Source organism: Castanea sativa, chromosome 1 (genome assembly GCF_040712315.1).
Source record: "Castanea sativa cultivar Marrone di Chiusa Pesio chromosome 1, ASM4071231v1".
Lineage (NCBI taxonomy): Eukaryota > Viridiplantae > Streptophyta > Magnoliopsida > Fagales > Fagaceae > Castanea > Castanea sativa.
In genome coordinates this window covers 10,790,121-10,805,227 of record NC_134013.1, presented here as the reverse complement: position 1 = coordinate 10,805,227, position 15,107 = coordinate 10,790,121, and the positions used below count along the sequence as shown (strand labels likewise).

The window sequence follows — 15,107 nt, the reverse complement described above, 5'->3', positions numbered from 1 at the left end:
TAATTTTGACTGCTTGTACTTGTACAACCTTGGCCACGAGCTACACCTACATGAGCCCTTTACAATTTAACTTTTAAGGCATTTCTGATTTCTGTTCCGTTAAAACATGTGGATGATGACTCACATTATTGCCCTATCACTTTCAACTCCAATTATGTTTAGTGACGCAATTAATATTATTATTGTTTTTTTTTAACGGTTTGTTGAAGGGCCAAGATGTAAGTAAACCATAAAAGTATGATTTTTTTTTTTTGGGTGCTTTGATAAGAAATGGACTCTTGTAACATTGATTGTTATAGTTTACATTCACCCTTTGAAACAATAGATTGAAATTAGGAGTGTGTAGCCAACCTGCCAACTCACTAAAATTGATTTACCCTAATTTGTCAGGTTGGGGTCAGTTTTTAGGGCTTAATAGGTGGGTTGGGTTACAAAAAAAATTTTGATAGCGGATCGAGTTAGGTTTGGGTCATAAAATTTCAAACTCACCAAATTCAACCCGATCCACCCATATATTTAAAATATATTATATAATTAATAAAAATTTTAAAATAACTAGCTCTTCCTATCTTATATAAAAGTTAATTAGTTCACACAAACTCTAGTAAATTACTATTATTGTTTAGTCATTATTAGTATTATTTGCCTATAAAGAGTTACATTGTTACTAATCTTTAAGTTTTTTTAATATATTTGTATTTATATTTTTTTCTACTCAATTTATTAATAATAACAATTAAAAATTTGTCCAACCCATGGGTTCAACTTGACCCAACCCGACCCATGTGGGTTGGGTTGGGTTGGGTTGAGTTTTTTTTTGACCCACCATGATGGGTTGGGTCAAAAAATCCCCATAACTCGACCCAACCCGACCCATGCATACTCCTAATTGAAACAAATCGTTTAGGGCTTGTTTGGTAGCCCAGTTTGAGTAGTGTTGTTTAAAATGATGTGAAAATGTGGTTTAAAAAGTGTTGTTAAAAATACGTATTTATAGTATTCATAATGAGAAAAATGTGTTTGATAATGTGTTTATGTTGGAGTTTAGAAATATGAAGTTGTGTGTTTGATACATTTGTTTGTTTTTTTTTTAACTGCCACGGGTACTGTGAGTTATGATCTTGCACTGACGCGTGGGAGAGCACAGTTCTTTACATAAGGTGGGTTAGAGTGTTGGACTCTATTGCTGAAACAACCACTCAAACAACACTTGCTTCATAATCTCAAACAACAATAGTTAAGAATCACTTACCAAACACATATTTTAGCGTGGGGCCCACTTGTTTGGGTGTTTAAACAGCAAACAATATTGCTGAAGATGAGCTACCAAACAGGCCCTTATTTATCATTAATTCAAAACAACAATATGTTCTCTTTTGGGCATAGATGAGATTATATCTTAAATCCCTCATTTGACTAAAAGAGATTTTATTAATTATGTGAAATGGTCAAGCTTAAGGTAAGCTTAAATGCAACGTGGTTAGCTTTTTAGGAAATCTTTAAAAGGAGCCATACAACCTTTGTAGAAAGATGTTGGATCATAGTAGAATTAGTGAAAAATAAAAAGAAGAGAGAGAAAATCAACATAGAAATTGTATGTTATTTAACAATGTGCTTATATCTACAATAGCAAGTAGTGAAAATCTTCGCTATCATAAAACAAAAGGATTTATAATGAATGTCTCCAAAGAAATCCTAACCTGGTACATTAAATCTCTCATTATATTCTTAACATACCATAGAGGCTTCCTCCCCCTTTATCCTCCAACCTTAAATTTGGACTAGGCAAAACGAAAATAAATTAGCCACATTGAACCCATGAGCTCCACTCTTATTCACTCACTTCACCTATGAGACCCTTAAACTAGAGACCTTTGTTAATTATTGTAGATGCTGATTTTTTAGAAGCCCAGGAGGAGGAGGAAGCCCAACAATGTGGGCAGAAGAAAGTGGAAGCACCATTAAGCCCAAGTGGCAAGAATAATGGATTACGGGTCCATAAAGCAAACAAATGGACCCTAAAGAAGTAAATGGGCCTAAGAAGGCCCGGAAAGAAAGAAATAGCAAACTCATAGGTAGTATGGATATAGAAAATGTGAGAATGGGTCACAGCAAGCCCAAAGCAATGCAAGTAAATAGAGTAAGGGACAATGGAGAATCATAAACCCCGAAGATGAAGTATAGAATACTTAGGCTACGGAAGCCCAAGCAGTTAATGAAGGCCCATGGGAAGCACAAAATTGGAAAGGGCCAAGGATGCCATAAGAAAGTAAACGGGTCAGGGATGCCACAAAAGGAAGTAAACGGGACGCGGGAGTTCGCAAGTAATGCAGTAAAAGGCCCAATAAGTCTATTGGGCCATCAAATAAGGAATGAACAGTAAGCCCAAAAAAGCCCAATAGCCCTGGGTCAAGTAAACTTCACGGAAAGCATAACAGAATGATGTGGTAGGAAACAAATAACAAGGCTGAGAATAAAAGCACCGAACAACCCACAATCGAGTAAGGCCCAACCCCTAAAAAAGCAAGCCATAAATGAGAAGTTAGGGAAAGCAGCCCACTCCATAAGAAGTCAAAGATGAACGACAGAATGGGCAAACGGACCTTCAGACCCCGGCAAACACATGAGCAGTGGACAAAATTTGGACGAGCATGGAAGTAAGGCACGCGCAAGGCTCAGACACCACCAGCTGGTACCCAGGCAATACAAGAAGTGGTGGGTTATAGGTCAGAGGTAAGAGGGCATGGTCTGGTGGTGGGGAGGGGGAAAAACTATTCTCGTGTTTCCTGTGTAGACTCTTTTGGAGGCAATGTCCTACTGGGATGACATACCACCCAAAAAAGGCAAAGCTAAGTTGAAACTACTAGGTGCATGCCATGAGGGACGGAGAGGAAGAGAGTACTTACACCGTGGCAGGTAAGGGTACCACGGCAAGCAAACAAATAAAAGAGTTTTCTTTGTCTGGTGAAGTAGAGTGGCGCTGGTTGGGTGACTGACCAATCAGTAATGGTCAGTAAGGACAGCCGCACTAGACAAAAAACAGTTAAGGGCTAAAATGGTAAAAGTCAGGCACGACTAGCATTATATAAGGAGCCCTTTGCTGTGCACAGGAAGGGGGAGCAACCTCTGGGGGGATAATCACTGGAACTAAGAAAAAATAGTGAGAGTAAAAACAAAGGGAAAAGAAGGAAAGAATTAGAGAGAATAGAAATAAGAGTAAAAACAAAGAGAAAGGAAGCAAAGAACTAAGGAATAGAAAGAATAGTAAAAAACAGAGATAACAGAGTGGTAGGCATGCACCGAGTAGGTTAATCTCCCTCTCCCTCTCCGACCCGTGTTCTCTGGCAACGATAAAGGACCTTTTTAAACACAAGTCATTCAGGCCCGCCCCTTCAAAGCAGTTAATTTCTCTTTTAGAGAGATTAGTCGCGTTGAAGAGGTGATTCCCCTTCTTGACTTAGACTCGGCAACGTAACTTGATACGGCAGACTGACATTTCTTTCCTTTAATAAGTTTATTGTTGTTCATTCAATACCTATCCTTTGTCGCTATTTCATAAAACGGGCATTCATTATCAAAGCCCATTATTCACTTTTGTCTGAATCGTAAAAGAATTTCTATTATTGTCTTTATTGTATCTGTCTGTCGTAGCTAATGTAACAGTTCTGCCTGCATGGCCATGTGATCAAAGCCTGATTAACAGGAGCATCGTTTGCGCACAAGCCAGACTAAGGAGGGTTGCTATTGGACCGGTCCCAACTCTCTGATCCAGAAAAGTTTGGGCCTAGTGCAACAGGAGGCGGCCTAGCCCAACATTTGCAAAAAATACCTACACAATTATAAAGATAATTATGAGCCACCATCTCTAGCTTGATTGTTAATGATGATTGGCTTTAATAGTTTGCATCAAAATATGTTGATGGAGCTATACATATAACAATAAGAATAATGACACAATAATTTTCACAACTTTTTTTGTAAGTGTTAAAATGACAAATTGTAATTAGTATATAATAGAAGCGATGTGAGTGATTGTTGCATATAAAATTTATTGCATTAATCACAATCTATCGTCATAATAAGTTGTGGAAAACAAAATTGTTAGGAATATTGTTGCATAAACTTGTCTACACAATTAAATATTTGATAATTTACATACATATTTATGTTGTGGAAGGTAAGCATTAGACTTAAAGCAGGCACGGTGGTCTTTTTCTAGTTTCTACGCGGCCAAAATAAATAAATAAAAGAAATAAAAGTAGATCAGTTCTGCATGGGGATCCAACCTAATAAAGTCAATCTACTTTTAAATATTGGGTTAGGTCCAGATTTGTAAAACTCAATCAAAGTTTAATTAAGATTCTAATTCAGGCAACCCTACTCCACGCGAGGTGAAAAAGCCCACCCAAGCCTTTAATACGACTTGGGCTCTACCTGAATACCACGAGCAAACACTCTGAGGTGGGCTGCCCTGGACTCAAGCCCAGACTTTTAAGCTGGGGAAAATGACCCACTAGTATTTAATGGTTCATGTAGACATGTGCCCGTACTTCATTGCACCTAACCGCTATAAAAAGAGAACGTATTTGGACAAAAACATAAAAAGCTAAGATGCAAATTGTACCTTTAAGTTTGATTTAAATTCATTTCAGTTTTTTAATTTTATTTTCATTCAATTGAGTATTTTAAGTTTCAAATTTGTCCAATTCAGGGCTTTTCTCCATTTCCATTAAAAATTGGGCATCTATTATGTCTTACTATTAAGCAAATGTTTTTGCTTTTGCATGGAGTTGGATTTAATTTTTGATTCTTAAGGTAGTAAGGAAGGGTGTCTTTTGAAGGCGGTCTATGTTTTCGTGTGAATTGTGGTTTGTGGGGATGTAAATGATTTGATTTTATTGTAATGATTGGGTGGGTTAGGGAAGAGATGGATGTATATTTATTTTATTTTGGGGCTCTAGAATTTATGAAGGACCCAGTCGCAATACAACTAAATTTAGCATATGATGAGTTTATTGGTACAACGTCAATTAGAAGAATTGCAATATTAAAAGCTACCTGTAGGGGTATTGGGCCCAGTAATTTATGAAAGATGGCCCAACGAAGTCTTTTGGGCTAGAAACCATCCAAAGACATCAAAATGATCTTGGAGTATCTAAATGCCCAAATACGTCCGAGGAGTAGATTTGTCCTCGGATTGTTAAGCCGAGGACATAGGAAGAGAAGTTTAGTGTCCCCGGGTTATGTTATAAAGAATCCTACGACTATGGGAATACACAGTACACGTGGAGGACAATAGAAAGAGCGGTGGAATATCTAAAGTAAAGCTGCTACCACCGCCCATACATTAAAAGCTCTGTAATTGATACGCTGACTGTATAGATGGAAGGATGGGACCTGAGCATGGAGCTTGGAACTTGGTCCCTAATCCCAGCGGGCTTTAGGGAAGAATGGATGGGACAAGTATCCGAAATCAGGATTGCAACCATAAAGTGGAAGATGATGAAGAGAATGAGAGGAATATAAATAGAAGGGAAGACATACGAGGAAGAGGGAGGCTTTTTCAGGAAGAAAAAGAGCCAATAGTATATGATAATCAATATTTGTATCCAAACTTAAGAAAATACTATTATAAATTATCCTCGGATTTCGTCCGAGGAGTAATTCTCAGTCTTACTCTTGCAAACAACTCTTTAATTTGTCCCATTGGGCCCAAAGTCCGTTCTTTCCCTTATTGTCTAAACCATCCTTGAAATCTAGATTACAAACTCATCATCTACAAGTTTATTGTAAAGAAAGGTCTTTCAAGCCCATCTACCTCCAGTCATAGTTTGGGAATTTGAATTGTGTCCTTACACTACCGTTTTCTAGCCTTTAATATCCAAGGTTAAAAAAAAAAAAAAATTTATTGAAGTGTTTCAAAAGATTTCAAAATTAGCTAAAGGTCTTGTAGCTGAATTAACACGTCCTCATGCATAAAGTGCTTGGAGGTCTAGCGGGGGAAATGATTCGAGTTGTGGGGTTAACAACATATTATAATTATTTCTCAAAAAAAGAAAAAAGATTTCAAAGTTACAACATATTTCAAATTTTGTATTTAATGTTTCTAGAGATTTCAGGTCCTTATTAGATTTTGTGTTAAGTATTAATTTCTTTTAAAATTACTTTTTAAGTACAAGGGAGTGGAAGTAAAAACTCAAGAAAGTGAAAATTTTTTCATCAATGAAGTTCCACTTTAATTTTTGTACCAAGTATTTCAATAAATTTCAAAATTGCAAAAAAATTCAATTTTTGAATAAATTGTTTTAATACATTTTATAGTGTTACAACGTATTTCAATTTTTTTATTGAATGTTTTAAGAGACTTCGAGTCCATTTAGATTTTGTTTCAATTATCATTTTCAAATATTCATTAAAAATAGTTCATGTCCATCAAAGAATAAATTTTAAAGAAAATCTTAGAATGTTTCTGTAAGGCAACGTATTGGCGGTATTGCATCTTTTCAAGAAATCTTCAAAAGTAACCATATATATTTCTTATACTTGTGTACACCTATAAACACATTGTACGCATTGATTTCGTTTTCCTCTTTCTTGCTTTCCTAGGATAATGATCTGGCGAAGTCACTTGGAGCTGACTCTATGAATTCGGTGGACGTTATGGCCAGCATATTACATCAATTAGTAAGTGTGCGTTTGGGAGGGGCTGAAATGCAGACGCGGGAGGGGCTGAAACGCCCAGCGTCTACGTTTCAGCTCCTACCCTTTTTTTTTTTTTGTTCTTCACTAGGACGCACATTGTGTACTTGTCATTGGTCATGAAAAGTGATTTTAGGCTAATGAATAGTAATTTTAAATGTAAACAGTGTTTTTTATACATTAAAAAATTATTTTGCTACAGTATTTTTCAGTTTTCAATTTCAGCTACATCCAGATGATCGGTCTAAGAAAGAAGAAAGCAACAAAGAAGCAACATCAGAGAAACCACAAAGAAGCAACAAAGAAGTGAGATCAGAAAGAAGAAGTCTCACGTATCCTCTACAGAAAAACCACAAGAAGCTACTACAAGTCCGACCATAAATCTTGTAACATTAATTCTCTCACTAGGACAGAAGGAAAGCGAGGTAGAACAACAGAACGACATTACAGTTTATGTTGGTAAAACAATGCGCTATGCCTATTAGATTTGAAATATGGTGCTAGCCTATTTGATGTGGCTAATTTGGAAGGAACGAAATACTCGCACTTTTGAGAATTTTAAGAAATTTGTTGATCTTTTGAAATCTTTGTTGGTTGAGACATTGTTTGGGTGGTCTAATATTTGGGGTTTTACGCAATGTATTTCCGTATTTGATTTCTTGCAATTTGCTTCCATTTCTCATTGACTTGTTTGTATTTGTTTCAACTTTCAAGTACAATATGTTCATCATCATGAACATGATGTACTTTTTTATTAATGAAAATATTTATTACCTATAAAATAATTATAAGAAAAGAAAGAAAGAAAGTGCAGGTAGTGCCTGGAACCTATTTGTTAATAGGGCACAGTGATTGATTTTGATTCATGCTTAAAGAATGAGAAATAAAGAATTCGTTTGCAGATGATGGTGGCTTGGATATAATTTCTCTGATATTGAGTTTAACTTGAGCTTGGAGCATTTTAATGTCATTGTTCTCAAAATCCTCAGAAATAGAGAATTTGTTTGTGGACTCTCTCTCATATGTTTTCTGTTAAATGATTTAGGCATGAGCATAAGGTATGAACGAAAGAAAAGTTCAAATACAAAAGATCTTCAATGAAAGACATACCACATCCCTAAGCCAAATCTATCAAACTGATTTGAGTTTGTCTTTCATCTATCTTTTGTAATTTATGATGATTTATTAATAATAATTGTCATGTAATAAGACCACTGCAATCAGCTGGGTCATTAGGAAGCTATTTGGAGTCTTGTACAGAGTGCAGACAGTGTTGGCATGCATGGATAAGCACTGCATTGTAACTGCTTCAGAGATCTTCGCAACAATTTCAATTTGAAAGTCATAATTATACATGAGATATAATGCTGACAACAAAAGCAAGGCGGGATTTAGACCCTTCATTTTGAACCTCTAATCTGTGCTTTCCTTCCTCTCAACACTCGAACGACTAAGTATAAGTACGCCAATTACAATGAGAAGGGCACCTGAAAACCACTGTCAAACATACCTTCCCATCAGAATTGCTTTCTTAGTATTGCACCTAATGTTTTGAGGAGAATAAAACTCCCCAAATAAGAAGAATAGACAATACAAATTAAGTATCACTAACTAATACTAACGTTTCTAATTAAAGATAAGAAATCAATAGCAAGTGTTGGCGACTCCAACGTTCAAGACTGGAAAGTGAATCTTCAGTAAACTTGAAAAACTCCACCGGTGACTAAAGTAAGGAACTAGCCAGCATCTTAAAATCAATCATTTATTACCTCTTGAAAAGATTTTGAAGATAACTATCGTATTTAACAAACAGTAATTTTTTATGCCTTTCTCTATCTCAAGGAAACCAGAGAAACATCAGAAATAGAAACAAAAAGGGTAAATTATCAACGGATTCCAGAGAAAACATGGGGAAAAAAAATATGTAGGAGACATAGAAGACAGCTAACAGGCTTGAGAACTTGCATGGGAAGCTTCACACAATCAACAGCATAATAAAGTATCTCATATCAAAGGCTCTATGTAATACACAAAGTGCAGCTCTCTAAATCAAAATGCCTATGCCTTCCATAGTTATTTCTACTAGCCAACATCTCAAGCACCATTCTGGACATAATACAAGAGACCCTAAATGGAGTAGCAAAGAAAAGTGTAAAAACATATTATCTTATAAGACTTGGTCAGAAGATAACTGCTCATTCTCAATAATGGAAGTCAGTGTGTCATATAGATATAGGAACATCACAGATTTGCAGCAACTACATAAATAACTCAGGGGCATTCTTGCCATTCTCCTGAGCAGTTCAGCAGCTCTCAAAACTCAAAAGCCAATCTTGGCGTAGAAACATGTTTGTTCATTTGTTCACTTTCTCTAGTTACCTTGAATCATTTTCCACACTTATCATCATGAATGCTAGTTTCTTTGTATGCAAATGATGAATGCACTCAATTCTACCATATATATATCACGAAGTTTATCGAGTGCATTCATCATTTGCATACAAAGAAACTAGCATTGCATGTATATAAACTTTAATGAAAATATTCCATGGTTAGGAGCAATAGGTATTTATGTAGATAAAATAGAAATCTAGAGACTCTAAAATGAAACAATTTGTTATTAAAGCAGCCATCAGCTAATTATCCATAGTATACCTTAAACGATAACGCTTCTTCAAACAAAAAAAATCCAGCTAGACCTGAAGAGAGGAAGTTTGTAGCAAAGTTCGTCACTGTAGCCTGGAGAGATGAGAGAGCTTTGAGGCTGTTCACATAGCATCCCCACATTGTCACATTGAAAAATATGACAAGACCAAATTTAACAAACTGTTTGGAAATGAATGAGAACAAGTTAGATATCAATACATGTGAATATTGGTATGCACAAATGCACACGTTGTGTATATATATATATATATATATATATATATATATTGGTGTTCTTGAAAACACTTGTTCCTCTATTAGTCATATTTGTTCTTGTTGCTCACTTCATGTTTGTTGAATTGTCTCACAGACTATACTAACCAACAAGATTTGCCTTTTTTTTTTTTTTTCACAACATACAAAAAATAAAGAAATGAATAAAAGAGAAATATAAATTTGACCAGAAATATGGAATTAAAGTGAAATCCAATGAGATTGAACAGAAAATTGGACCGAGAAATATAGGGTAAAGAATGAAAGAAGGTACCTGAGAGGTGAATAGCTTAGCGGAAATGGCAGCAAGAGCAGCGGTAAGCCCAGCTAAGAATGCCCATGCGTATCCTTTCCTCTTTCTACCCTCCATCGCATTCGCACCCTCGGATCACGATTCACACCTTTAATTCACTAGTCTAGCTATGGGTTTTTTAAATTTTCGGAAAATTCCAAAAACAACCCAATATTTTTTACTGTGCCAAATTTAAACCCAAGACTTTTACAAGAGTGACAATTAATCGGAAGAAATGCTCGATGGACTTGGAAGAAATGCTGTAAATCAATCGGTCCCAAGTTATATTCACTCCTTATATATATATATATATATATATATATATATTGAAAAATTTAGGCACTAATGCATGTTTCTTTGGTGGTGTTTTATGTTGAACTCGAAGACGATAGAACTTTAATGCTTTCTATATAGGCTTTTATCTTTATGGTAAAGTTTTCACTCATTCTAATGCGAGGAAATAAAGCGATCAGCACGGTTGAACAAAGTAAGTACTTTTTTTTGTGAGGGTTTGATTGTCACAAGTTTGAAAGTGAAGGGTTTAAATTGACGCAATAAAAAATATAGGTTTAATTTGTAACATGCATAAATCTCTAGTGTTTTTTCTTTTTTCTTTTTTTTAAAAAGATTTTCCCTCTAAATTGTTAGTGAATGATGCCTGGAACCTATTTTGTTATTAGGCCACAGTAAGTGATGGATTTTGATTCATGCTTAAAGAATGAGAAATATAGAATTTGTTGGTAGATGAAGGTGAATTGGATATAATTACTCTGATATTGAGTTTAACTTTTCTCTCTCTCCTATTTTCAGGTAAATGTTTTATTATACATGAGAATAAGGCATAAATGAAAGAAAAGTTCAAAATCACAAAAGGTATTTTATGAAAAAACATACGACATCCCTAAGCCAAATCTGTCATACTGATCTGAGTTTGTCTTTCATCTATCTTTGGTAATTTATGATGATTTATTAATAGTATTGGTCATGTAATAAAGACCATTGCAATCAGCTGCTTGGTCATTACAGAAAGTAGTGCTGACAGTGTTGGCATTGACAAGCATATTAGATATGATATGTTCAGGTTTTATGAAAACTGTGGTAGATGATAATGATATGAAAAGCTCATTGTCAGTATGTTAGGGAGTCTAACCATCAGTTATGTTAACATTAATTGCTAAGTTCCCAGGATGAAAGTGCAGATTAGAGTTCATGCGAAATTTTACATGGACACCCCACAATAAATTGCCTACTTCGCTTTGGCAGTGCCAAAAAAAGACTTTAAAGTATGACATCACATAAATAAAATAGCCAGTATAAAATTCCTTCCTTTTCTCCAGAAATTGCAACCTCATCCAACACAAATAATTCTCAAATGTAATCCACAATAATAAGCATGCTTTTTCAAAGAAGTATATATAACTGACTCAATATAAATAACTTAGCAGAGACCCAGCCAAAAAAAAAAAAACTTAGCAAGGAGTAAATAAAAAACATAATGCTAAAATTTTTATGAAAATAGATTCAGAAGATGTTACATCATTGACTACAAAATATATCCAGGATCTTGCTCAAAATGAAGTCCAGTGCATCAGTTTACTTAAGATGATCCAACCAAGCCTTCTTCCTAGCATTAGACATACTCACGAATATCTCTCTCCAGTCCGCTGAAACAAATCTATCCACGGCCAACCTGTAGGTATTGTCGTCAATAGCACCAAGGTTGTTAAGTGCAATCACACAGTTGGGAAGGGAAAATTCATCATATGGGATCGCAGATTTACCCTCCTGTTGCTTACATCTTTCCTTTTCCTTCATCATGGCTAACCTTGCTTCCAATCTTAACTTAGAACACTTGGAAAATGCCCTGATTGCATCAGTAAATTGACTACAGCTGTCAGCCTTCCTAGAAGGCTTCCTAAATCCTAATCCTGATCTCTAAATGCATAGGACACTTCCCACTATGGGTGGTGTGCTTATGACTCACTATCTTCTCATGGTCATCTGGACTATCAAGATCCACATCAACATAGATTGCATTGAGATATTCCTCATCAAGCTCACGCAGTCACGCTCCTCACCTGTGTCTGCACAGATTCTTTAGAGGATATATAGCCAATACACCCATGGTAGCTATTCTGTTGAAGAGAATTCCTAACAACTTAAAGTGCTTGCAACCTTTCTCTTGGAATTTCTCAGCATAAGGGTTTGCCTACCCAAAATAATAACAATGAGAAATATACAACTCCTGTCAAAATTGGAACAAACCACAAAATGGTTTATGTAATGTAAGATACATTACTTACCTGAAGATAACTTTCCCAAGCTTTATGACTTGCGATAACAGTGTTTGTCTCGGCATCCCAACCAAACCCATTTTGTTGTATGAGTTGAGAAAAAACACGGTATTTTTCAATTAAATTTGGCTTTAACTTGTTTCAATTTGAAAGATTGCTTACCCCCGTTCATTCAGTTCTTCTAAATTTTGCACCAACTTATATGTTTAAAAATGCCCCTTCACATATTTCCTTTGTGCATTTCCTCCACCATAATGTCTATAAACAACTTTTCAAGCTTTGCAGGCCAAATCTTAGCATCTTCTGTTCATAAAATCCAGTTCCCATGTATATTTAGAACATATTAGTCTCACCAACACTATGACCACGTTGATCATTAATCAGGAAAAGCCACTTATCTAAGCCTAAGTCATTCAATACTTTTGACATTCATTCAACGAGACGCATTAGTAAAAACTTAACATAAACCCAAAACAGCCCACGACCAATCTACGAAATTCAGGCTCAAACCATCCTCCATTCAATAAAACAACATGTAAATCACATGAAAACACATGTAACACTAAAAACACAGAATAATTCTTAAGTATTCTCGGAGCACGGAGAATAATGCTCTCTCTCTCACATTCATGGTGGGGTCCGCTCATTAAATTCATGGTGGAGTCCACCATGTATGTGAGAGGAGGAGTACCATTTCACTATTCTTCGGAACTACCTAAGAATTTTCCGAAAACACATACAGGTTGCATACACCAAATAAATACATTATAGTTTTGCAAGTTTGTGCATGTATGAACATACTCACAAAATTTTAACATCTAAAAATCTTACATGATGAAAATCACCCGATTAATTGATGCAGCTTCCCAGGCCCCCAAACTGCACCTGTGGGAGCATTGTGCATTCACATAAGTCATTGAATTTCAGTGGCAATTATATATATATATATATATATATATATATATATATATATATATATATATATATATATTTTTTAAGAAATTATGAAAGTGGTTAAACCAGTACAATGCCAGTACAAAGGAGTAATGATTAACTAGTGTAACAAAAACATGAAGAACATGTTTAGCTGTTGCTCACTGATTCACTGTGTAATTTTCAGTACGGAAATTTAGATTTTTAATGTGTTGGGGATCTACAAGCGATGCCAAGCAGAGTTCATACCAAATAGCTTCAAATGTTGTAGTGAAGAAGGAAATTTGAACCGTGGAAGTAACTCCTAATGGTGCTTCAGACTTGAGCCCATTTGTGTGTAATGTCATATTGAACTAGATTATTTGGGGGGTACGGAAAGTCATGGATTGATGTCAATGTTAAAACATGAGAATTTGTTATAAAAAGTCTGGACTGCAAGTTTTAAGAATGCATACTCTATAACAATTTCAGTTATAATTGAATAAAGGAAAAGAAAACATGCGGTTGATTCTAACTAATTTTTTGAGGATTTAAAGCCGACCTTAAAAATTTAAGACTAAGGTTTTGTTATTGTTGTTGTTATAGTATACCGCCCTAATAGAGATTCTTTAACTGAGAAAATGCCTATAGGAGAGGGGAACCACACGGCTAATTGTTACATTGTAATTGCAAACTAAGGTAATATCACAAAATTACAAACAGTCTAGCATGGGAACAGAACACTCAAACCTTAACTAAATTAAAATACCTTTCACAGATGAACACAAACCCACCATTTGAATAAAGTGTATGTATAAATATATGAAAGTCAGAAGGCCAAATGCACACAAGACCCAACGAAACTATTTACAAGTTAAAACTCCATAGCACAAAAGTAATCGTACAAATCTGAAATCATTTTCTCACCCACATTGAGAAAATGCCAAACACATCCAATATATGCCCAATAGAGCAAAAACTATAAACACATAACAATTCGATCGGTTGATGGGAGGAGAGGAGGTATTACCGGCGGTGATGGGTGGAGAGAGGACGCAATAGATCGGTAGCGGCACACTTCAGACAAGCTGGTCGATAAGCACAAGATATTTCTTAGAAAACACCCTTATTTTCTCAGAGTAATTTTTAGGACTCCTCTCACGTTGGTCTGCTCATTAAATTTATTGTGAGGTCTACCTTAAATGGGAGAGAAGAGACATCATTTTTCTGTGTTTCAGGACTACGTAAGAATTTTTCATTTTCTCAAGTTTTTTTGAAAACAGGAAACACCCTTCCTTTTCCTTCGTCATGGCGCGGTTTTTTTGTTTTCTGTTTTTTAAAAGGTTATAACTAAAAACGTGTGCTCAACCCATGTTTACACACTATAAATAATGCTTTTTTAAAAACTAATTTATGCATGAAAACTTTTTAAAACAAAATATTAAAAATTTACAAGTAATGGATTTCATTTTTAAAATTATGGGGATGTTTGGTAGGGGTATTTAAACAACAGTTTTCATTATTTAAACAATACAACATGTATTTTCACAACATTTTTCACCTATATATATTTCCAAAAAATTTAAACAACGTTATTAGAACAACATTATCAAATGAACATATCTTTTATATATCAACATAATAGGTGGCTTTACTTGTTTAATACTTTGCATTTTCATTTTTTGAGAAGAAACTCGTGTAATACAGTAATAATACTCGAGCCTTAGCTTGGGCATCAATTGTTGGATATATATCAACAATTTACTTTTGTGATAAAGTAAAAAAAAAAAACATACAGATTTAAATATAAACAATAACACAAATAGATGTAATAGACAAACACAATAAATAGATATTGTATATATATATAATAAGAAATCTGCAAATAATTAAAATCTGCAAATAATTAAAAACTTACAAACCAAATGCATGAAGGATGAATGATTCAGATCAAGTCTTGTGTTTGACATAATCTCCCTCAAGCAAATTTT

General features: G+C 34.9%; 1 protein-coding gene and 1 long non-coding RNA gene across 3 annotated transcripts; both read right to left on the bottom strand.

The window, feature by feature from the left end:
• Positions 1 to 7,829: 7,829 nt before the first annotated feature.
• Positions 7,830 to 10,461, bottom strand: LOC142641712 (uncharacterized). The gene is made up of 3 exons (XM_075816192.1): positions 9,893 to 10,461; positions 9,355 to 9,525; positions 7,830 to 8,196 (listed from the first exon to the last, which is right to left on the bottom strand). Exons 1-3 carry the CDS (start codon positions 9,986 to 9,988, stop codon positions 8,113 to 8,115), a joined length of 351 nt encoding a protein of 116 aa, XP_075672307.1. The 5' UTR covers positions 9,989 to 10,461; the 3' UTR covers positions 7,830 to 8,112.
• A 935-nt stretch (positions 10,462 to 11,396) lies between these two features.
• On the bottom strand, positions 11,397 to 14,264 carry LOC142641721 (uncharacterized). 2 transcript variants are annotated; one of them, XR_012845448.1, is made up of 4 exons: positions 14,147 to 14,264; positions 13,036 to 13,089; positions 12,214 to 12,507; positions 11,397 to 12,119 (listed from the first exon to the last, which is right to left on the bottom strand). It is a non-coding gene; the product is annotated as an uncharacterized LOC142641721 (long non-coding RNA). The 2 variants fall into 2 exon arrangements; XR_012845446.1 differs by having other exon boundaries at positions 11,397 to 12,507.
• Positions 14,265 to 15,107: the final 843 nt, after the last annotated feature.